General features: G+C 39.7%; 1 protein-coding gene across 1 annotated transcript in view; it reads right to left on the reverse strand.

The window, feature by feature from the left end:
• The window catches only part of HECW1 (HECT, C2 and WW domain containing E3 ubiquitin protein ligase 1), a 319,149-nt gene that overhangs the window by 161,346 nt on the left and 132,671 nt on the right, over positions 1-25,132 (reverse strand). Inside the window, exons 2-3 of the mRNA XM_063452127.1 lie at positions 17,734-18,058; positions 5,716-5,823 (exon numbers count right to left, since the gene is read on the reverse strand). Coding sequence (XP_063308197.1) covers positions 5,716-5,823; positions 17,734-18,058 — 433 coding nt within the window. The remainder of the gene's footprint in view (positions 1-5,715; positions 5,824-17,733; positions 18,059-25,132) is intronic.

The following is a 25,132-nucleotide window of genomic DNA, read 5'->3' on the forward strand; positions in this document are numbered from 1 at the left end:
GGATTAGGATTAGGCCAGCAAGGGAATTCCTCTGCTGACATCAGCAAAGGAAATCCTTCTAACACTATTGCTAGGGATTGAAAATAAGGTTAGAATTAAGGTTAGGATTATGGTTGTATTTAGTGTTAGGCATTGGATTGGGGTTTGGGTTAGGATTAGGGATTCGTTTAAAATTAGGGATAGCATAAGGATTGATACTTTGCAAAGGAATATTGTTTGGGATAGCAACAATACAATAAGCATGTACAAATTAAAGCATAAAAATTAATACCATAACATTTGAAGTACAATGGTGAAAAAAATGTCTGCTCAATAATATATAACGTGAATTAGAGTCCCCATGGTGACCACATTTGCAAACAATATTCATTTATGCAGTCATTTAAATATGTGGGCTACTAAGATGCCCTAAAATGTACCATAGATCCATCTTCAATTTGCTATTTAAAAAACACACACACACACACACAAAAACAAAACTGCAGCAGATTACTAATACAGTCCTGTATTTTCAGACAAACTGGTATGCCAAAAGGGTAGTTCTGTCCTTTGGAGACATAGCTGAGCACAAGTGATTTTATTACAGTAACCCACATAAAGTTTACAAAAAAAACCCGCTAAATTGCAGCATGCATATAAAACAAAATGCAAAAATAATAAAATAAAAATAAAAAAATTGGTGCTAAAATGACTGTAAAATAAGGCTTGTGCTATATCATATAACATACCCTATGGTGTGTCTACTTGCATTTATGGTGTAATTTGAACTGTCAATTCCTACAAAGCTCTACAATGTGGAATAGGTATATCAACTACAGCTATCAAAATTCGAACTGTAAAAACTAAAATAGGTCCCTCTTTGGCCCTGTAACTGAACAACATAGTGCCCAAGGTATATATTTTGAGTGCTGCTGGACCAAAAAGTGCTGACATGTTATAGCCCCATACACTAGATGACTCTTGGTGAGTTCCAGGCTGCCACTGGCTAACTATCAGTCCTCAAAAAAAAGTCCTCCTGACTCTGGAAAAAAGGGCTCCCACTGGTACTTGGTGCGCTTCGATTGCTCTTCATCTTCTGCATCTACTCTTCAATTAGCACTCTCCTGGGGGATGGGGTAACTGAGCGGCAATAGGTGTAAGTTGTACCAGGAAGTCGCCTTGTACTTGTCCTATAGATTTCCAGGCGATTACTGATTGCTGTAAAACAGTCCAAGGGATTAAAAATAGAACACTTTGCTTCATGGGGGGGTAAGTGGAACAGGAGAAAGAGTCAGAGAGAGTGATTATGCTATTTTAGGGGGAGTTATACTTTGAGTAATTATCAGAGCAGGTGAGGCGGAGCCTGGCACCGGCATGGAACAGTAGCACACATCGAGAGCTCTGTGCAATCTGGCTCTCAAAGAAGAAATATTTGCAAATCCACGACCCAAATCTTACCTCCCTTGACACCATGGTGTCGGGAAACATCCGCAGCGCATAAACCAGGGGCATTTCTGACCGTGAGCGGCAAGCAACCCCGGAGAGGAGTTTGAGGCCTACTAGCTGCGCGGGAGAGGGAGGCGGACGATCCCTCTGCCTGCTATCAAGCTCATACCGGGAGGACCAGCATGCAACTTCTCCCCCCCCCTCCCAGCCGGTGGGGGTTATCCCGCCAACTACCAACGGAGTCTCACTGGTGGAGCTCCCGCCAACATACACTGGGGACTACCCACCTGCCTTGACCAAGATAGAGGACGCCTCGTGTTACTCACCACCTCGACCTAAATAAATGAACCTGCAGGAGAAACTGGACGCCCTGTTTGCAAAATTCTGGTCCACACTAGCTGCACGCTGGCACAAGCCTACTGGAGTCCAGCCAGAGCCAACCTTACAGCTAACAACTGGGCAGCCCGAGATTCCTGGGCGATGCCACGCTGCAGTAAGGCCACCAGGGAAGCAGCGGATGCCTCATAAACAAACCCAGAGCCGAAGAATCCGCCCAGCAAAGCCCAGCAGCCATCCCAAATCCCCGGTCACAACCGGGAAAATCAGCTAGACACAACCCGCAGCCTCACCACCAGACCTACACCACAAGCAACCATAAGCAACCCCCTAAAGAGCCGCGAGGACAGACCACAGCCCCTAATGGGAGTGATGGGATTGGTGATATGAGCACTGTCACAACCCAAGGTTGGTGGAGCAACGAGGCACAGGACTGGAATTCCTTCCCAGACCGGGACAGCACCCATCCTATGACAGGAGTGGGCTAAATGCCGTGAGGCCATACACCTGCTTCTTTGGTGCCCTCCCATACCAACGGCAGACTCTCCTAGTCACAATTTATTGCACTCTTGTTTAGCCTAGCCCTAGTCTGAATCACACTATGCTACCACAGAGGTCCATGCTCTGCCAGTGTAGACACCTTCATTATTAGCCTGTTAACCTTGTTTTAATATTTGTTTCAGCATGTGTACATACAGAAATATGCCTAGCTTGTCTTAAAAGCGTAAGAAAACGCTAGCCAGTTCATACAGATAAATGTTGCACTTATAACCTTGCTAGTCTGTAAAACATACCGATTATATGCCTGTGTAATTTAGCTATGCATAGTCCGGGGCAATCTAACTCACTACTAAGTCGCTTGGCTTCACACTAATATGTCTCAGGACTCAAGGCCGACCTAGTTATTACCCCAAACTGGTCGCAACAAAATAAGTACAGCTCTACTTAGAATACCTATATTGACTAACTATACTGTCAGACAGCTAGGCATGCTATGTCTACCAATGATGTTTTATATCTTATGATGTACTCCCTCTCAACTTGTTTAAAAAAAAAAAAATGTGCAGTTTCTCTGTGCCTAAAAAGTATCCTTCTTGATAAGCCTTTGCATGTTGTAATGGCACCTCAAGCATGATTGTACCTCTCTTGCATGGAAAAATAAAGAATTAAAACATTTTTTATCAGAGCAGCCTCCGTCACAATGCATAACTCTTAAACTGGTGGAGGTAGGAAGGAATTGCCCAGGTGAAAGATTTCCCAAACCACACTTCCAAACACATTCTCATCCATGCTCAATTAAAAGGCAGCCCTTGTTTTAGCTACTTACAAACCCATAGCTTTCCTCACATAATTTTGCCATATAAAGAATGGTGGCAAACTCTGGACAGATTCACTATCATAAATACTAGAGCAAAATACAGTATGAATGCCATACGCCATACTATAAAACATGATTGAAAATTTGGCTTTTGTGGTGGCCTAGAAAAATGGATGCATTCAATATCCACTGTAGAATTAAGACATATTGATGGCAGTAACCACATTTAAATTGAAACTATAGTTCTGGTGATAACAACTGCTATTTTAGGACTAGCGTTTTCCCTTCTGTCCACCCCACTATCAGCAGGATTAAAATACCTGACTTAATTTTACTTGGTCTGGAGGAGGAAGAGTCTTTATTCTAGGCAAGGCTGTCAGGAAAACAACCACTAGAGGTGATTTAACGGTGCAATGTAAACTTTGCCATTTCTACAATGGACCAAAGCACTCAGACCACTTTATTGAGATGAAGTGGTCTAGGTGACTTTAGTGCTCCTTTAGTGAGCTGCTCCCAATGGCTGCAGGGAGATCTCTTTTGGTTCTGCTCAATGTTTGTAGCCCTGAATTGTAGTTAAGGTAATCTTAGCTATAATCTGAAAAATATTCCGTCTCAGATACGCTTGCATCAAACTAGTTTTCTTTTTTTTACTTTGGAAATGATGTATGAACCACCATTAAATACATTGATTCACAACTGGTAAAAGGGATTGTTCAAGTTACAGGCCCTTTTGATTTTATGAGGAATCTAAATGATATGCATGTATATCTGCAATTTCCCTAAACAGCGATTGCTTAAAAAGATGAAAAACATTGAAAGAGACAGGTCTGTACTGTATCCCAAGGCAACACAGAGCCTTAATACAGTTTTTTTATCAAAAGCTCTCTAAACTGTCAAGCCCTCCTAATTTTGCATTTAGATAATTCGAAGATTTATCCATTGAAAATTTGGGTCAATGATTATCTGATTTGGAATCCTCGACAAGTACAGGAGCCTAAAATAAAAAAGAAAATTTGCCTTTTATAAGTTATATTTTTATTGCTATGGTTTATCAGGTGATAAGATGCTCTCACGCGATGCAAGCCACTGTTAAAATGTAGAGACACTGCACTTCTTTTATCAGTTCACACACTGTGAAAGAGCAAAATACTCATATGTAGAAAACATGACTCACTGCTATCCACAGGGTACGAAAGACAACAATAGCATTTGGTAATCAGCAGACAAACAAAGGAATAAACTCAATAATTTGGAAGTAATTATAACTTAAGACTAATTATATGTGTAAACTTCATTGTATTAAACTATAATCTAATAATTAGAGAGGGGTATTAAATCTATTAAAACAAATAAAATAAATACACACTAATACTATTTACTTGGGAGTATATCAGGCAAAGCGGCCCTGAATATCATTGGATCTGTGCGTTGATGGTAACGTGCTTGCTCGTCTGCTTTCATTTGGTATCAGTGGTGGACAGGGTCAAATTTACCCCAAGGCTAGTTTCCTCAATGCACCTCCCTCTTATATTTACCTTGGGGTAAATTTGGCCCTGTCCACCGCTGATACCAAATGAAAACAGAACGTTTGCGTGAGAACTGAAACGTTGATTTTTTTTGTTGGCAAGCATCTGCTGAATAAAAGTTTTAATTTCACAATATTTATAAGTCCCTGGAGTGCTATTTTTTCCTATATTTCTGTATAACTGTGCAGACCAGCACTGGGCCTGATATATCAAGACACCCTGGAGTGCAGGCATATGGATTCTTTGTGTGTGTGTGTGTGTATATATATATATATATATATATATATATATATATACACACACACACTCTCATTTGCTCATGTACACACACAAGAACACACACAGACTGGTCTATGCAGACATTCATACTGAGCCAATAAGATACACAGACACTCACTGACCAATGCACACACTGACCCATGCAGACACACACACTGACCCATGCAGACACACTCACTGACCCATGCAGACAGACAAACACTGACCCATGCAGACAGACAAACACTGACCCATGCAGACAGACAAACACTGACCCATGCAGACAAACACACACAGACCCATGCAGAAACACTCATTGACCCATGCAGACAGACACACTGACCCATGCAGACACACTCACTGACTCATACAGGCACACACACTGGCCCATGCAGATGGCAGAATAAGTAAAGCAAGGCGTTCGCCTAGGGTGAATGCTCCTAGAGGAACATCAGGGCTGTGTAGAGGATTGTGTGGTTTGCACCTAGAATGAATGCAGATCACTTTAAGTGCTCTCTAGCGGTTAAATAAAGGGATCCATAATGACTGAAGTGCCAACCAAAAGCTCTACCTAGCGGACCATCAAAGAGCAGCATCACAGCCCCACCAGACCATCAGGGAGAGGAGCCATGATTACTGCACCACCAGCCTACATAGATAAAAGTGCAATCTACACACATCACATACAGCTACTCACACAGAGACACAAAAATCAATCACAGTAACACACATACACGAGCATACATCATACAGCGATGCTAATAAGACACCCAATGTTTTGATTGTGCTATTTTCTTTCCAGTGATTTAAATTCATATTCATTAAAAGTATTAATTCTGCAGAAGTACTTACGTTCCACAAAATAAGAGCTGGCATCAATCTTCCAGACAATCTGACCTCTGTGGGAGCCATTCACACCTCGGTTTTTGTAGTCCAAGAAATTTTCAGACAGTACTTCATCTGTGCAGAGATTAAAGAGGAATATCATGAGACATATGGGGCAAAGCACATTATGTCAAATAAAAAAAGTACTTTTGAAGTGCTGAGGGAACAGGGACACAGACCAGACCACTTCAATGAGATGAAGTGGTGTCAGTGCCTATAGTGTCCTTTTAACATGGAGGCATCTAATTACAATAACTGTGATTAAGGGCTAGCATCTGTTATTTATCTATAGTTACTGCATAGCAATCCCCCCCATAGAAGTTTCAAATTTAGATATGTTTTGCCATTTAGCTGTTTTGGTTCACATGTTCTAGATCAGCTTTCCTACAAGCTCATGTCTGTCTATCTACCCTCAGTCTGGGTTGACATGCTCAAATCAACCCAGCTCTTCAGCAGACAGCAATAAACCACAGCATTACAATTAAGTTACTCGTTTTCTAAAAGTAGCAGAGGGATCCAAAGATAGTCCCCCTTTAAATTAAACTATGATTAATGTAAGCACCCAGTGACTGCCCCTGTATCTCAAGACAGTCCCTCATTCCCAAAAATTATGAAGGGTCTTTAGACTCATGAAGGCATGATGAGTGATTCAAATGTAACCCCATTGGTGGTGTAAAGGGTAATTATTATTATGAAAGGGTATTATTATTATTATTATTATTAGTTGGTGAACACTCACTCTCCTGAGGAATTGTTGAGAAAGCACTTGGTTTGCATGAAACCAATTCAGTTTCTGTTACTGCTGCTGACATTTTTATTTATTTTATTCTAATTTTTTATACAAATACACTGCACAGCTGTGAAGATTTCATACTTTCCATACATAGCCACAATGTTGTCATAGGTGACAAGATCTGGATTTATATCTACAAATTGGATTGTAGATTACACAATCACTACATATTAATGCCCAGTGGAAGTCCAACAAATTTTAATAGATCACACTAACTTTCCATCCTCATGCCACCCACAGGTGTCCATGAGAGTAAATACAAATGTATTCAATGGCTATGCAAACACATTTCTTAAGCAGTCTTCTGAAGGTTCTTCTTGTTAAACTGGGACTGTCAAGCCAAGCTTACCTTTTGCTTCCTCTTCTCTTCCTCTCTCAGGATCTGTTCTTCTTCCTATTTGATTAAGATTTCTTTAAAACATAAGACAAAGTAGGCACTTCTTTGTCTTATGTATTTTTCCTACACTTGACCTTCTTTAACAAAGGAGGAGCTTTAGTCTGCTCCATTTCCTGTGGTCAAAGACATTTTCCCCAAATACGCACCTCTCCTCCTGTGTTCTCGCATTGCTTTATTCGTTATTTGTACGTCTTGTCATACAGATAGGTCGTCAGCAAAATCACTGAATTTCGTCCCAACAGAATGAGTAAAGGTTATCGGTTCGTGAGAGGAATCTGATTGAACAATGCTCATCTTATAGAGAAGAAAGTTGGTGCTGGACAAAAAGAAGGTGTATCAGCCAAGCTGCAGAACTTGAAGAGCATGTATGATTTTAGGGACTTGAGGAAATAATGTCCATAAATAGGTGGTCCTCGTTTTGCGACCTACCTGTTTTAAGTCGTGGGAATTAGAGGGATTCCCTGTTCGGCTGCGTTCTTCTATGTTCGGGGAAATGTCCCTGAACACAGTCATGCGCACCAGAGCGGGTATCCCTTAATCTATGTTCGGGGAAATTTCCCTGAACATAGATTAGAGGGATTCCCTGCTCTGTTGTGTTCGTCTATGTTCAGGGACATTTCCCCGAACATAGAAGAACTCAGCAGAGCAGGGAATCCCTTAACTCCTCACTTATCGACCAATCCGTTCTACGACCGGGATGTAGGAACAGAACCCGTTCTGTAAGTGAAGAGTGTCTGTATTAGAATGCATCCCATAATGCATACAGTGTGATCCACATTTCACTGACTATCACTAGTGAATACAACGGTGCCTGACTAGAGCAATGCATTGATGTAATGTAATTGTTTATAAATGGCTGAAAATACATTTGCTAAATGATTTTTCTCTCGAAAACCACATCTTACGGTAAGTCTGCAGTCACCATCAAAGTCACTGGATATTTGTATGCCTATAAATAACAAGCACTTTTTCAGTGTTTGACTAAAAGAATGTACACAGAGATTACACTCTAGCAGCAAACATGACACATTTTGCATTAACTAATTTTCTGTATTCATTATTTATTTGGCGTTTAGTTACAAATGTGCTTCTCCTTCATTCAATGTGCTAGTTTAACTTGTAGCATAGATTGCAATCAAATCAATATATTTATCATATGTTTAGAATATTGCTACTATTTTCAAAAGCAATACAATAGCTGTGATAGCTGTCACAGAAAGTAGCAATTAGTTGAATGTCCTGCTATTCATAAACACCACTTAGTAGTGTAAACCATATTTAACCCTTTAAGGACTGAGCCAAATGTACATGTTGTGATCAAAATAAAACGTAAACAAAACTTGGAATTTGACTATATGTTTGTTCAACCGTAATTCACCTCTTTCATATTAAGTGCACCCACACTTATTATATATCATTTTATTCAGGAGAAACATAATTTAATATGAATAAAATATAAAACAAAACGTGAGAAATTAAGAAATTGTGTTATTATGTTAGTTCTGCATGACATTTTAACTGTGAATGTCATAATACTGTTAGCTTTTACTGCAATAAAATACACATATATGTATTCAGCAATGTCTCACGTGTAAAACAGTACCCCCTAAGTACAGGTTTTATGGTGTTTTAGGAAGTTACAGGGTCAAATATAGCGTGTTACATTTTTCAGTTTTTTTCACATTGAAATTCGCCAGATTGGTTACCTTGCCTTTTGGGAGCGTATGGTAGCCCAGGAATGAGAATTACCCCCATGATGGCATACCATTTGCAATAGTAGACAACCCAAGGTATTGCCAATAGGGTATGTCCAGTCTATTTTAGTAGCCACTTAGTCACAAACACTGGGAACGTCCACTGTCACATGCTCCTCTACAACCAATCAAGGAGCACCTTAGGCTATTTAACCCCTTCAGGACCGCTGACGGTTCAGGACCGTCAGCGGTAAAACGTGCGTTTGGACCGCTGACGGTCCTGAACCGTCATAACGGTCTGGGGCTACTTACCTGATCGCCGTCGGTCCCACGGCGGCGATCAGTGCTCCACCCGGTCCAGGGGGACTGCCTGTCTGCCCGGGCAGTCCCCCCTCGGCAGATCAGGACCCCACGGCCATGTGATCACTCGATCACATGACCGCAATAGGGGTCTTTGTATCTGCCTGCAGGGGGACTGTCTGTGCTGACAGGCAGTCTCCCTGCAAGTAAAAAATCCAAAAAATAAAGTAAAAAAAAAACCAGTGTAAAATCAGTGTAAAAATAAATAAATAATATGTGTATATATATATGATATATATACATGTATTATATCTATATATAATATATGTATATGTATCATATATATATATAATGTCATATTAAGTGTATTTTTATATTTATATATACGTATATTAATATAAAAATACACTTATATTTAAATTACACACGAATATATACAATATATATATAATTGCTATATATATGGTATATATATATTATTATAAAATACAAATAATATGTTAATAAAAATAAATAACAAAAAATAAAAATAATTTTTAATAATTATAAAAAAATATTTATATATGCAATTTTATTCTAACAGTATTTTGATATATATATATATATATTTATATCAAAATATACTTAGAATGTAATGATATATATATCTATGTATAAATAAATAAATAAAAACAATACGAAATATACATATGTCCATATACATAATTACATAAATAATTTCATAAATATACACGTAGACGTCAAATATATAAATATGTATATATATTAAAATTCTACATGTGTATTTATGTAATATTTTTACCTAATTAAGTAATTTTAATGATTGCAATTTGAGGGACCTGCCTGCCAACCCAGGCCGAAAGTCCAGATAATTTAATTTGCTAGCACTGTGTTTAACCCTGTAACTTTCTATGACACCCTAAAACCTGTACATGGGGGTACTGTTTTACTCGGGAGACTTCGCTGAACACAAATATTAGTGTTTCAAAACAGTAAAACATATCACAGCGATGATATTGTCAGTGAAAGTGAATTTTTTTGCATTTTTCACACACAAACAGCACTTTCACTGAGGATATTATTGCTGTGATACATTTTACTGTTCTGATACACTAATATTTGTGTTCAGCGAAGTCTCCTGAGTATAACAGTACCCCACATGTAGAGGTTTTATAGTGTTTGTGAAAGTTACAGGGTCAAATATAAGGCTTGATTTTACTTTTTTTTTTTATTGAAATTTGTCGGATTGGTTAGGTTGCCTTTGAGAGCGTATGGTAGCCAAGGAATGAGAATTAGCCCCATGATGGCATACCATTTGCAAAAGAAGACAACCCAAGGTATTGCAAATGGGGTATGTTCAGCCTTTTTTAGTAGCCACTTAGTCACAAACACCGGCCAAAGTTAGCGTTTCTTGCATTTTTAACACACAAACAAATATAAATGCTAACTTTGGCCAGTGTTTGTGACTAAGTGGCTACTAAAAAAAACTGGACATACCCAATTTTGAATACCCTGGGTTGTCTACTTTAAAAAAAATATGTACATGTTAGGTGTGTTTCGGGGATTTATGACAGATAACGGTGTTACAAGGTCACTATTGATACATTTAAAATATATATATATTGAAACAGCAATTTCCTACTTGTATTTATAGGCCTATAACTTGCAAAAAAAAGCAATAAAGCATGTAAACACTGGGTGTTTTTAAACTCGGGACAAAATTTTGAATCTATTTAGCAGTTTTTTTCATTAGCTTTTGTAGATAAGTAAAAGATTTTTCAAGTAAAAGTCCAAAAACATGTTTTTTTTTTAAATTTTTCACCATATTTTATTATTTTTTTTAAATACAATATTGGACATAATACAAATAATGGTATGTAAAGAAAGCCCCTTTTGTCCTGAAAAAAACAATATATAACTTGTATGGGAACCGTAAATGAGAGAGCGGAAAATTACAGCTAAACACAAACACCACAAAAGTGTTAAAACTGCTCTGGTCCTTAACGTACAAACATCGCAAAAACAGGCCGGTCCTGAAGGGGTTAAACCTCTTTTGTCCATTTCTCAGTGCTCTGTTGTGGTTTCCATTGTGGTTATATGAGAGCGCATTTCTGGTATTGTTTCTTGTGTATTCTGACTTTGGCTTGTTTATTGACTATTCTGACTTCTTTATTCTTTGACCTTTGGCTTGCTTACCGTTTACGTATACTCTTCATTCCTGACCTCAGCCTGTCTTGTATTTTTCTTTTTTTTTCTTTTTGTTAAAACCGCCTGTTTTAAGGCCCGGTAATGCACCTTAGGGCTTTCTTTAATATTTTACTTAAGTTCTGCAAGCTGGGCGTTTTAGTGTATCCTGACACTCTCTCTCTATTTATCCTGTGACATTAACCTTGCCCATTCATAATATAGCACCAGCATTTCTTTTAATCCTTGTAATTTTATCAGGGGCGCAGGGTGGCAAAAGAACCAAGGACAGAGAGAGCTTCAGTTCTAAACCATTCTTAGTAATAAGAGTGGGCACAGGGGGCATCATCAACCCGATGTAATGCTTAAAGTGACTTTTCTGAAGCATGCTTTGGATAGAATGCCATGATGGCTTTTTGTTTTGCTTGTTTTTGATTCTTTGGGGTTTTTCTTTTTAACCCTCTACATGCTTATATTTGGCACTACATAACTTTTGATTTACAGAGAAAGGATATATAGTATCCTGAAAAAAACTGAATATGAATCAAACAAAGTTATTCTATAAAATGAGAACTATAGAGAATTCAAACTAAATTCAAATTGAAGACCAAAATAGCTGAACTGGAAGCATAGCGGACTTTATTAGCCTTAAATGTTACATTTACTTTGAATTCCTGCCAATTCTCCCTTTAGTGAATAACCGTATCAGGCTGTGTTTATGAATTATAGTAAATTGAAAAAATGGCAAAATTTTGTCCAAAATAGCCAAGCTGTGAAGCATCAATGGAGAACGTTTATGAAATAATTAAAAAGGATTATTTACTGAAAAGTGCTAATTAGTTCTCCAAGTCAGCTATATTGAAATTGTCTTTGAATTCTTGATAATTCAGAGTTATTTAATAACCCTGGATCTTGCTTCATGCCCCTTTCACAATATAAGAGCAGGCAAATGTTGAAAATGTTATCAATTACCTTTGAAAATCATTGTTTTCAATTATTTGGTATTTTATAATGAGACATTTCTCGAATGCAGGGTGACACGTTGACCATATTAATGAAAAACAGCTGGCTGCCGGTAAATTCATATTTTGTTGAGAACAGATGGGCATGAAACTCATACTTTACTATCATGTATTAATGGCTAACATAGCATGTGATATGGCACAGCATTTTTATAAACTGCTGACTACAACCATGCTTTCAAAAAAACCTACAGGGATGGACGAGGTTTAGAACTGCAGCTGGTGTGAGTTAAAGCTTTTGTGATACTCAGCACACCTATTGCCTGAGCCTGCAGATAGTCATCTAATGAGATTGGATGATGATGCCGTGACATGGCGTGCTACGTTTTGTAACCTTTTAAAGTGTCTGAAAACATTTACAAATGTTAATCTTTTAATCCTGCTAAAGGCTAAATTTTAACCACATATTTACACTGACTGAAATTAAACATGCATCCAGAATTGGTGAATCGTATCAGAGGGCACGTGTTAAGAAATTCTAACATTGTTAGCCAATAAATCCGATCTGGAAAAAAAGCACCTAGGGAAAGCGGCTGAAGGAACTTGCCCTTAGGGAATTCACTGCCCCTGATGGAGTGGTGGGGAAGGACCCCGAGGATCATGTTGTCAAACAAAGGGGGACATGATCAAAGAGGTAGGCATTATATACAGCTGTTACTTGTGTGTGCTGAGTGCTGGCTGCACTTGTGTAAAGTTTTTGAATGTGTGTAAGAGTATGTGTGTGTCAGTGTGTGTATCTGTCAATGAGTGAGTGTGTGTCTGTCAGTCAGTCAGAGTGTGTCTGTCAGTGAGTATGTGTGTTTTGTCAGAGAATGTGTCTGTCAGTGTCTGTGTGTGTCAGCATGATTAAGGCTCAGTTGAGCCGAAACATTGTACTTATTTTTTGGTGAGGTGATAAACCCACAAATAAAATGTACCTTCATTATCCTGGAGTGCTGCCTGTGTGCTTCTACTTTTGTCAGAGAGTGTGTCTGTCAGTAAGTGTGTGTGTATCTGTCTGTCAGTGAGTGTGTGTGTGTGTCTGTCAGTAAGAGTGTGTGTGTCTGTCAGTGAGTGTGTGAGTAAAGGTGTGTGTCTTGTCAGTAAGCACGTATCTTGTCAGTAAGTGTGTGTCTTGTCAGTGAGTGTGTGTGTCAGTGTGTGTGTGTGTCAAATCACTGATAGTGTGTATGTTAGTGTGTGCAGGGGCGTACCTGGAGCATTTGGCACCCGGGGCGGATCCTATATCTGGCTCCCTCTCTCTCTCCCCCCCCCCTAAAATATATTTTTTTTAAACACCCGCAAATTTTTTAAATGTCTTTAGCACTGATCCGTGTTTTTATTTTTATGTATTTAGGACCAAGCACCGTTTGTGTGTTTGAATGTAAGCATGTTTTTGTATGGAGTATGTGTGAGTGAATGTACGGGTGTTTTTTTTTTTTTTTTGTAGTGTTGACATTTGAATGCAGGGTTGTATTTGTGTGTACTGTAGGTGAAATGCTGAGATGTATGCACATATACATACATACATACATATACACACACTGGCACACATACACAGACACATAGGTACACACATGCAGTTACATAGAAACATTCATACACAGACAAACACTGGCACATACAGATAGACACAGATACACACATATAGATAAAAACACACACATACAGACACAGAGAGAGACATACAGACACAGAGAGAGACACAGAGGCACAGACACACATACAGATAGAGACACAGAGGCACAGACACACATACAGATAGAGACACACACATACAGACACATTGATACAAACACAGACACACAAACATATACACAGACACACACTGACACATACAGATACACATATAGATACACAGACACACATGTATAAGTGTGTGTCTGTGTCTGTTTGTATAGTGAATAATGGTGTTAAGTGTGATGTGTGGGGGTGATGGTGTGGGGGGGTGAAGTGAGAGGGAGCTCGGGGGGTGAGGATAAGAGGGAGGGGGTGATTGTTAGAGGGAGGGGGTGATTGTGAGAGGGAGGGGGTGATTGTGAAGGGAAGGGGGTGATGAGGGGAGGGAGGGGGTTATGAGGGGAGAGGATGTGATGGGGTGATGTGAGAGGAAGCTCAGGGAGGGGGGGTGAGAGGAGGGGGTGATTGTGTGAGGGAAGGGGGGTGATTGTGAGAGGGAGGGGGGGTGATTGTGAGAGGGAGGGGGGGTGATGGTGTGGGGGGGTGAAGTGAGTGGGAGCTCAGGGAGGGGGGTGAGAGGAGGGGGTTATTGTGTGAGAGGGGGTGATTGTGAGAGGGAGGGGGGTGATTGTGATAGGGAGGGGGTGATGAGGGGAGGAAGGAGGGGTGATGGGGAGGGAGGGGGTGATGGTGTGGAGGGTGAAGTGAGAGGGAGCTCAGGGAGGGGGGTGAGAGGAGGGGGTGATTGTGAGAGGGAGGGGGTGACGAGGAGAGGGAGGGGGTGACGAGGGGAGGGAGGGGGGTGATGAGGAGAGGGGGAGGTGATGAGGAGAGGGGGTGATGAGGAGAGGGGGGTGATGAGGAGAGGGGGAGGTGATGAGGAGGGGAGTGATAATGAGGAGGGGGGTGATAATGAGGGGGGTGATGAGGAGAGGGGTGGTGATGAGGAGGAGGAGGGGGGGTGATGCAGGGGGGCTAAACAATTACCTTAAATCCTTGGTGGTCCAGTGGGATCCCTGGTGGTCTGGTGGTCCTCATTTCCGGTCTGCAGCTCCGCAGAGCTGCACACCATGGATCTCGCGAGACCATCAGAGCGTTGCCGTGGTAACCCGTGGCAACGCTCTGATTGGGAAGTGCACGCGAGATCCATGGTCTGCAGCTCTGGGGAGCTGCAGACCGGTCTCGGCGATCGGCGCAGGAGGGGCATTGTAGTGGCACCCGCGGCAGACTGCCCTCCGCCTCCCCCTTAGTACACCACTGAGTGTGTGCCAAATTAGTGAAAGTGTGTGTCTGTCAGTGTGTCAGTGAGTGTGCTTGTCTGTCAGTGAGTGTGTGTGTCTGTCAATTAATGTATGCATGTCAGTGTATGTCTGTCAGTAAGTGTGTGTGTTTTTTTCACTGAAAATGTGTTTGCTAAACAGTTTGTGTGACAATGACTGTGTGTCTGTCAGTGAGGTATATCAGTGCATTTGTATCAGTGAGGGCATGAAGGGGGCCCTTCTAGGATTCTTGCACCAGGACCCTGTGATTCCTAGTTACGCCCCTGCTAGCAGGTGAAATCATGATGTAAGAACTGGTAGAGGCATTGGGTTCATTTAAACCCCACAAGTCACCAGACAGCTTCACATCCCTTTACTACAAAACATTTGGCTCCCTTCTACTCCCCTGTCTATGTGACGTCTTCAACACACCCTACAGGTTTCTAGATTACCCTTGGATATGCATTATTCCCAAACCAGACTGGGATCACGAAAATTCAGGTAATTATTGTCCTATCTGCTTATTGAATGTGAACATAAAATGAATGACCAGTACTAGCAAACAGACTAAATCCTTTTTTAGGCACCTTGATCTATCCTGAACAAGCAGCTGACAATACTAGATGATGCATCAACCTTATTTGGTTTGCCCAACACAAGCGTCTTCCTTTTGCTTTCATCTCCCTTGACGCAGAGAAAACGTTTGAACTTATCCTCTGGACCTTCCTGTTCATGGTCCTAGAACACTTTGGCTGCCCCCCAACTTTCGAAATTTCAAATATCTACAAACTGCCATAGATAAATTCATCTGGAGCCACAAATGACCTTGAATACGCACAGCTACATTATATATGCCCAAGTCACATGGTGTACTAGGTATACCAAATTTTAAACATTACTACAAAGCAGCTCAGTTGGCAGCCATCAAACAGTGGCATGCGACACCAGGACATTAGAGATTGATAGAGCTAGAGTATCTCATTTTTGGCAAAGATCACCCCTCTCTATATATATGGATACCGAAAGACCATTTTCCACTGGTGCCCACCACTGCCCAGCTATCACTCACTCCCTCGATATGTGGGATAAAATAAAAGACAAATTTAAACTCGCTTTCTTTATCTCCCCACTAACACCTATTTTAAGGAACAAAACATTCCACCCAGGTTTGAACCCAAAGCTCTTTGATTGATTTGAAGACAGAGTATTACTTGATTTTGTCATCTCTACTCCCAGTCCGCAAAAATTGCTTACAAAGACTTACCTCTGACCTACATTCAGAAAAGGTATGCATGGAGGCCCCGATCCACAGTGGCCAGGTTTCTACTTTATGCACAACATTAGTGGCACATTACACAAAATCACATTGCCCTGCATTAATGCTTGGGAAAGAGATTTAGGAGGAGTAACTGGTTGGGCATATGGGATGCTACATCTTCCCTCAAAATAGGTGTAAACCATAAAAAGCAAGCATATAGGATGCTCTTTTGCTGATACTGGACACTTCTCTAGTTGTCACAAATGCACATGATCCCTATGAACCTGTGCTGGAAAGGTTTGGAGAAGTGGGATCCTTTCTGCACTGTTGGTGGGCATGCCCTAAACTCATGCCCATTTGGCTCCAAGTAACTATGATTTTGCAAACATTTCACGTGACAATTTTCCATCAAGAGCTACAATGCCACTTTGTTTCTTGTGTACATATTCCTGTCCTAACTGGCTTTTGTCAGTTAAGTATTTTTGTTTATATAATATAACCATTATCCATATTTTGAACATCAGAGTAATATTAATATTTTTTTTATTTGATTTAAGTAGTATCCTTTATATTAGAGGAGCAATACGATTAGCATTTGGACTGTAACAATAACAAAGAAAGTTGGCAGTTCCAAAAGCAATTTAACATTCAGAACAATCATTGTGCCAACAATACAAAGTGAGAAAGGAAGATATAACATAACTTTGATTGAACATTAACACTTCAGGTTAACACAATGTGAGCGATATAACTTGCATGCATATTACAATCATGCATCCGAATTGCGAATAGAGCATTTGTAACGTGACCCTGTTCCATTCTGGCAAAGTGGGTAGTTGAGGCTATTGAATTGCCTTAATATTGACCAGTGTAAAAGGCAATTACATTAATAGAGTTATTCACTATACCAGGAATAATTGAGAATTGGCTGAGGAATTTCTACTTAGAGGCATAAGTAGCCAAAACTGAGTAAAATCCAGCTCTGTTTAAACCAACCTGGCCATTTTATCTTTTCCAATATAGATTTTATGGATTTTCATGCTTTAAACCAGATATACAGTGAAACATTATTAATGTAAATCCAGATCGGATTCCACAATTTGCTTGTATCAATATACCATATAATAGGAAATTAAAGGCAAACACAAAATAATCCCTAAAAGAGCTAATATAGAACAAAGGGATAGGTGAGAGTGCAGTCAAGACAAACGGGGAACATAACAGGCTGGTAGGGATAATAAGTGAAGGTGGACTTAGAAGAAGACAGAAGAAGAAAAAGGTAGCAATCTAGGACATAGACGGAGCAGAGGTTAAAATGCTATCTTGATAGCAATCAAGGAATACTTTCCATATTTTATTGTGCACTTGTGTGGTGTTGCACAGTAGCTGGCTATTTGTACTATCACTCTGTGGACTCACCAATGAGATACATGCCAATCCAATCTCCAGCATCCACTTCTTCCTTTATATCCCAGTATATAACTAGATCCTGAGAATGTCCTATCACATAGTATGAGCTGCTGACCATGAGGGTTGACCGGCTATCAGAAGTCACCAGGTCAGTATCACTTGTGGATCGTGGTATGGTGACGCCATCATGTGCACCATTTCTGATGTCCATGTTATGGAACTGGTCAGGATTGTAGCTATATCTCATTGGCTCTTTGCAGCGTCGCCTGTTTTGTGAGTTCCTTGAAGGAGAGGCCATTGCAGCCAGTCCAAGGAACCTGTTTTGGTACAAATTCTGCAAAGAGATGGCAAAATAAAAATTAGTTGTCAGCCCCGAAAAGCATGTAATGTATACACATACTTAAAGAATCTATATTGACAAAAAATGTTTTTGTGTTTGTTAGGGAGAAACATCAAATTATAACAAGTTGACTTATGGTACTTAATCTGAAAATTCTCTATTTAAAACAGTTAATCAGTTTAACAGAAACATAACTTTCATAGGAAATTGTAAAATGTTAGTCTGCCCATTGCCTATATAAAACCAAAAATCTAATTCATGCAAGTATGACACAACAAATTATTTTTCTCACTCTTTATATATATATATATATATATATATATAGAGAGAGAGAGAGAGAGAGAGAGAGAGAGAGAGAGAGAGAGAGAGAGAGGAAAAAGAGAGAGAGAGAACTACTACATAAGTATGTATTTAAGACTAACTAATAACTAGTAAATGGATTGGAATTTGATAAAATTACAACCTTTAGCTTCCATTACATCTCTCTGACCTCTATTACAACATGGTAGTCAGAGCACTTTTCTTCCTATTGTGGCCATAATTTTTGGTTTTAGCATGGATAAATTATTTCATGTCAGATTTGAGTCTGGTTTAACCCCATGAAGAACATTACTAACATTTGAAGATAACATAATTTATCTTATTAATGCTCCTTCTCGATCATTTCGGATGAAATACAAATTGATGAACAATACGGTAATACGTACATGCAGTGAAGTTAACAGGGTATTTTTATTTCCTCAGAAAATCACTTATGCCCATCCCCCAAATCTAAAGTGATACTTTTAATGCATTTATTTGATCCTTTGCCTTATATATTTTTCAAAGGAATTTTAAGAGGAATTAGGAAAAAGGGGATTACTGGTAGAGTATAAGTTAAATAATCTCTTTATGTATGAAGCATGAGGAGTGCTTATTATTTATGGAAAGACGGCAGAACAAAAGCTGCTCCTCTGAAAGAATTGACTTTGCCTTGTGCCCAGCAAGGCAGTTTATTCTCAGTAATGGATGTGACATGGTCAGAGGCCTTTAACCATATGTTTCATAGTTGTTACTCAGTAGCCAGGGTGAAAAGCATCTGCCGTTTTAAAGGGGTCCTGAATACCACTGATAAGGGACTTTGCATTAATTCGGATGGACAGCAGAGCTTTAAAATAAACACATTTTAAAGATATTATTGGTTCTTTTTTTTCCTTGTATAATTATTATTGGATTTTCAAATGGCTTTGCATTGAGCCGACATTTTAAAGATGAACATGAACAGTTGCTTATGGCAACATACAGCCTTGTTGATGCACATCATACACCGACATTTGCATTAATGAAACAATACACGGGCATTGCAATGTTACACATATTGTGCAGTGTCTTCACTCACATATTGTTCACTACCGGAGCCTGCTATTATTGGTTCTTATATATTACTGAAAGGGAACTCAATGAATCCAACAATGGAGATGGACTGTAGACCAATGTAATATGGTTGATGTTTAACTAAGAGCACGATTATGGTCAATAAGGCTGTAGTTACAATGACATTTTGGCAATGCATATTTTGCCTATACATTACTGCATTGAAGAGGTCTATACATGGCAGGTATAAAACAACTGGAAAGGAGCCAGGTGCTCTTGTGATCTAAGCTAACTTTTTTATCTGAATGATTGTAATAAACAAGTACATCCAAATAGGTAAAAAAAGATATGTTTTAACAAGAACACTAACAGGGTTATTCACTAAAGTAAGAGTTCAAGGAGAATTCAGAGCAAATTTAAAATTTACGATCAAAATAGCCAAAGTTTGAAAATTATTAGGTTACTATTAAGTAAGGCTCACTGCCTTTGCCCCCCGCCCCCAACACTTCCACATGAATGAATCACAACCAGAGTTAAGTGGTACAAGTTTTTCCTTCCTATGTGCAGCACTGTTGTTATCAGAATAAGAAACAGGTCAGCAATCCACAATAAACCATGTTCACCATGAATACATTGTCCCCGAACGCACCCTTTCCTTCTCCCGTTCTTGTATGTATCAGTACTCACTATCACTCTTTGACATTGTCAGAGACAATTAAATTAAGTAAAAAGAAAAAAAAGCCTATTAACTTGGCATTTAATGTAAGAATTTATATAGCTAAAGGAAAAGAATATGAAAAGTGATGCAGATTAGATTTATTGGGCTATATATGAATAAATGGTAAGAAGAGGTATTTAAAATGAGAATGATGAGCGTTATACAATTTGGACTTGGAAATTAAATTGGAGGATTTCATTTTTTAATTTAAAATGAGAATGAAAGCAGGCAAAATATGAAAAAATATCTTGAAATTCTAATTTGGAGTGGAATATGAAATGAGGATCAAAATAGGGCCTATAAAAAATTCTTTATTTGTGTCAAGTGCAAGAATGAGTAATGAAAACATTTTAAATATATTGCTGAAAGTTTAATTTAAATATTAGAATTTGCTGAAGAGTAGACCTAAAGGGAAATGATGGGGTAAAAAACACCTTTTTGCAAGAACACTAACAGGGTTAGTCACTAAAGTGAGAATTCAAGGTGAAATCAAAGCTAATTTAAAATCTAAGGTCAAAATACTATTTCTAATAAACCCCATAAATTGGATGGATTCTATGAAGAAAACCACAACAAAAGAATGACGTTATAAAACTGATCATTTATAAGTAATTAGCTGGTTAAAGCCTGTATAAGTGACCTTCACAATTTGAACAGTTTGAAAGGTAAACATTTTTTATTTTTTTTAATTTGACAATTTTTATTTTCATCAAAATAAAGATGGTACAGAAAAAAAAAAGGGGTTTTGGGAAAACAAGTAAGTATATCAGGAATATACAATCAAGCAGTGGTAGTATACTCCAAGGTAATATAATGTATGTGTCATATCATATGGTCCAATGCTTGGGGTACAGAAGAAAAACAGGGTTAGGTACATGGAGGTACGTTAGTTGACATGTATTAACCTGGTACTTCAATGACCTCTGCGTTCCTCTATCTTGGTTGCTTCATTTTATAGCTAAGATTTGCCCTCTGAGTTGGCATATGTCATCCATGGCTGTCAGTTAGCATCAAAGGCTGTCCTGCTTTCTGCCGTGTGTGCTGATAATCTTTTGTATGAGTAGTATTGGTGGATCTTGTAAGTTGCGTGTATGCAGGGCATATGTCTTGTTTCCAGTTCTGGGACAGTAGGTTTCTGGCTGCCATCAAAGTCATGGCTGCTATTTGTTTGCCAGGTGGTATTTAACCCCGAGTAGACTACACAAAATGTACCCCTCAGTGCCGGTCTAATTTGGTCACCCCTACATCTCGCCAAGGCTTTGCAGAGATCCATGTGTGCTAGTTTAAAATTTTAGCACATGTCCCATGTCTGCATCCCTATGAGTGCCAGTGGGTAAAGTTTATGTAGAGTGTTTCTGAGGTGTGATGGTGTCCACAGAATGTCTGTTAGGGAAACGATGCGTGGATAGTCTTGCTCCATATCCACCCACTGTAGTGTGCCACTAAGAGAGTGTAATTTGATGACAGCTTCTAACAGGACTGCTTTATGGTACAACAAAAGATTGGGCATGCCCAATCCTCCTTTTCTGGGGTTATTTTGTATCATGGCCTTGGGCAGCCTGGGCTTGTGGTCATCCCACAGGAGGGCCCTGAGCAGTGATTGTATATTTTGAGGATTGGTGTGGGGACCTTGATTGGTAGCATTTGAAGGGTATATAGGATTTTCGGTAGTGTGATCATTTTTATGGCATTCAGTCTCCCTAGCCAAGATAATTTGATTGACTTTAACTTATGGAGTTCAGTTCTGCATGTTTGTATTAAGGTGTTATGGTTTTGTGTAACAATCTTTCAGGGTGGAGGAGATGTGTACTCCAAGATATGCAATGGCTGTATACCTCCTGTCGAAGTTGTGTTGTGTGCACAGTGTCTCTTTCTCTTTGGTTTCTAGCCTTATCGGCAGTGCTTGTGTTTTATTTTTATTGAGCTTGTAGTAGGAGAGACTACCGTATTCAGTTAGTAGGTTCAATAGTGCCAGCAACGATGTAGACGGTGCATTCAGCGTTAGCAAGATGTCGTCCGCAAACATTGACAGACAGTATTGTTTGTTTTTTATCGCCCTGATGTTCAGGTCATTCCTTATTTTGTATGCTAGGGTTTACAGGGAAAGTATAAAGAGCATCCCTGCCTGGTTCTGTTGGTAATTGGGAAAGGGGCTGATAGGAACCCTGCATTAGTCACTCGTGCCAATGAGTTATTATATAGAGCCATCAATCCCGCCACAAACTCCCCTGGGAACCTGAATTTTTTCTCATATAATCCCAATTTAGGCGGTCAAAGGCCTTCTCCACATCTAGTGCAAGGAGAAGGCCCGTCTCACCATTGAACTCCATATGGGAGAGGGTGTTTAAGATTTTTCTAGTATTGTTGGACCCTTGCCTGTTTTTTACGAACCCGGACTGATCATTGTGCATTATCCTAGTAGAATAGTGTTTAGTCTATTCGCTAAAATGTTTGCGTATAACTTGACATCACAGTTTAGTAGGGATATAGGTCTAAAGTTTTGACATGTGGTGGGTGGCTTACCTGGTTTGGGGAGCGTTGAGATGTGTGCTAGTAACATCTCAGGTGGGAGTGCACTGTGTTTGTAACAGTGATTGAATAAAGAGACGAGGTGTGGGGCTAATATGTCTGTGAATGTTTGGTAATATTTGTTTGTGAAGTCGTCAGGTCCTGGAGATTTGTGGGCCAGTAGTTTTTTAATGGTTTGGGATATTTCTTCTGCATAAAATTGTTTTGTGAGTGTTGCGATTTCCATGGGGAGTAGTCTAGAAAGGCTTGAATGGCCAAGTTGGTGGGTGGGGGGGAGGGGTCTGGGCTGTCCTTTAAGTTGTATAGGGAACTATAGTATGTGGCAAATTCATTCACAATGTTTTTGGGTCGCTACCTGCGTTGGATTATAGATATGCTATCTATTTCTATGCGCAAAAAAATTGTGTTTTAGTGTTGTAGGTGGTGGGTTTTGTGTTGTTCTATTTCTCTGAGTTAGTTTTGTAAAATGAGAATCTGTTTCTGTGTCGTTGAGGTGGGGTTTAATTTGTTGTTATGTTTTGAGTCTGTTATTTATTGGATTATTTCTGTGTATCTGTCTTTTCTTTGTTTTTTGGCAAAGCTTGCCGCTTTAATGAGTTGACCCCTAATCACTGCCTTGTGCGTTTGCCATATATTTTCGATTCTAGAGTCTGGAGGTTTGTTGTTTTAAAAGTAATGTGTAAGTTCAGTTTTAATCGTGCCTATCAGTGTGGGGTCCAGTCAGATTGTGTCATTTAGGCGCCACATGCCACTACCCCTGTTAGGATGTCGTCCTGTTATTGACAGGCTAATGGGGGCATGGTCGGACCATGTCATTGTTCCTATTTGTGCATCTTGGACACGTGTGAGCAAGGTAGTGGGTATTAGGAACCTGTCAATTCTGGTATAGGTGTTATGCACTGGAGAGTGGAATGTACAGTTTGTTTCATTTGGATGGAGGATGCACCATCGGTCCACAAAGCCATGTTGCGTTATTGTGTTGCCCAAATGCGTGTTTGATCATTTTAGTTGTTTAGTCGTTAGGGGGTGTTATTTACCGTGTGAGGACGAGTCTAGAGAACTATTCAGGGTGAAGTTGGTAGCTTCACCCATGACCACTGTGCCCAGTTGGTACAGTGTGGCCATCGCAAACATTTTCCCCAGAATGTCTATTCTATTTTCGTGTGGACCATACATATTGAGAAAGGTATGAGAGATATAGTTTTCATTGTTCAGAACACACTGTAAAACTAAAAATCTGCCTTCCTTGTCTCCCACTTTTTTAAGGAGAGAGAAAGAAACATCCTTGCTGATCAGGATAGATACCCCTCTTTTTTTTCACTTTGTAGCACGAGTGGAAGTCGTGTGGGAATTGTAGATGGTTAAACTTGGGTCTGTTGTTCCATTCTTGCAAGAAAACTACGTGGGCATTCATGTTTTTTGCCTCCGCTAGTGCTAGTCATCTTTTGTGTGGGGAGTTAAAGCCTTTTACATTAAGAGATATGATGTGGAGAGCCATTGTTTGATTTTGGAGGGTTGTAAGTTCATTTGTTGTACTTTATCTTGTCGTTTGGTTGTTGTACTATGGTTGTGTATGGATATAGGTGGCAGGCAGTGCTGTGCCTGAGAATGTTGCATTTTGTTTGCCTTGTGATCACTCAATCCCCATCCCCCACCTGGTCTAGCTTTGGTCGGTTCTGTGTCTGGTCTACGGTGTGTTCTTTCCCATTTGTTTAGATTGTGTTTCTCATACTCTCCACTTCCCAGATCTCCCCTTCTCCCTTCCCCTCCGATCTTGTGTTTTACAATGCCCTGAAGTTTTTAAACATTGACTCCTGTTGTACCAACAGGTTGTCCTCCCAAATGTACCAATGGAAAAAAAGAAAGTGACATAAAGGAAAAAATGAGTAAATTGACATAACAAATAACTATATACATAGTTCTGTCTGGGGTGAAACCAAAATGGTTTGGACGGTGGTAGTGCTGCTCGATGGTGCTGCCTGGGGGAGTTAATGTTTGTGGCCTTCGTGGTTCTATAGTAAGTATACCTTGTCAGTGTAATTAGCAATAATTTTTTTATTTATTTTTTATAAACATGGTTTTATGTGCTCTGAGGGATTTGGGCCCTATACCTTGTGCTTTTGGTCCCCCTGCCGGGTGCCTACAGTAAGCAATACCATTATGGGTTGCTTGCCTAGCTTTGACTTTATATATGGCGGTGTTATGGGGCTACTTGCCCAGCTATGAAATGTCTGCCAAGGGGAGGGGTGTTGTGGGGATACATGCCCAACCACAAACTAATGTCGTCTGGTGTGCTGACGGGCCACTTGCCCAACTTGGGACATATATACGCCAACCCAGTTAGTAGGTAGGCTATTTGACCACGGTTGCCTAATTTGGCCTTGTTTTGGCACCTATGGAAAATCGTCACCTATGGCCTTGAAAGGGTTCTATTGTGTATTGTACTTGCTGCCCCACAGCATATTGGA

This window comes from Pelobates fuscus, chromosome 4 (genome assembly GCF_036172605.1).
Source record: "Pelobates fuscus isolate aPelFus1 chromosome 4, aPelFus1.pri, whole genome shotgun sequence".
Classification (NCBI taxonomy): domain Eukaryota; kingdom Metazoa; phylum Chordata; class Amphibia; order Anura; family Pelobatidae; genus Pelobates; species Pelobates fuscus.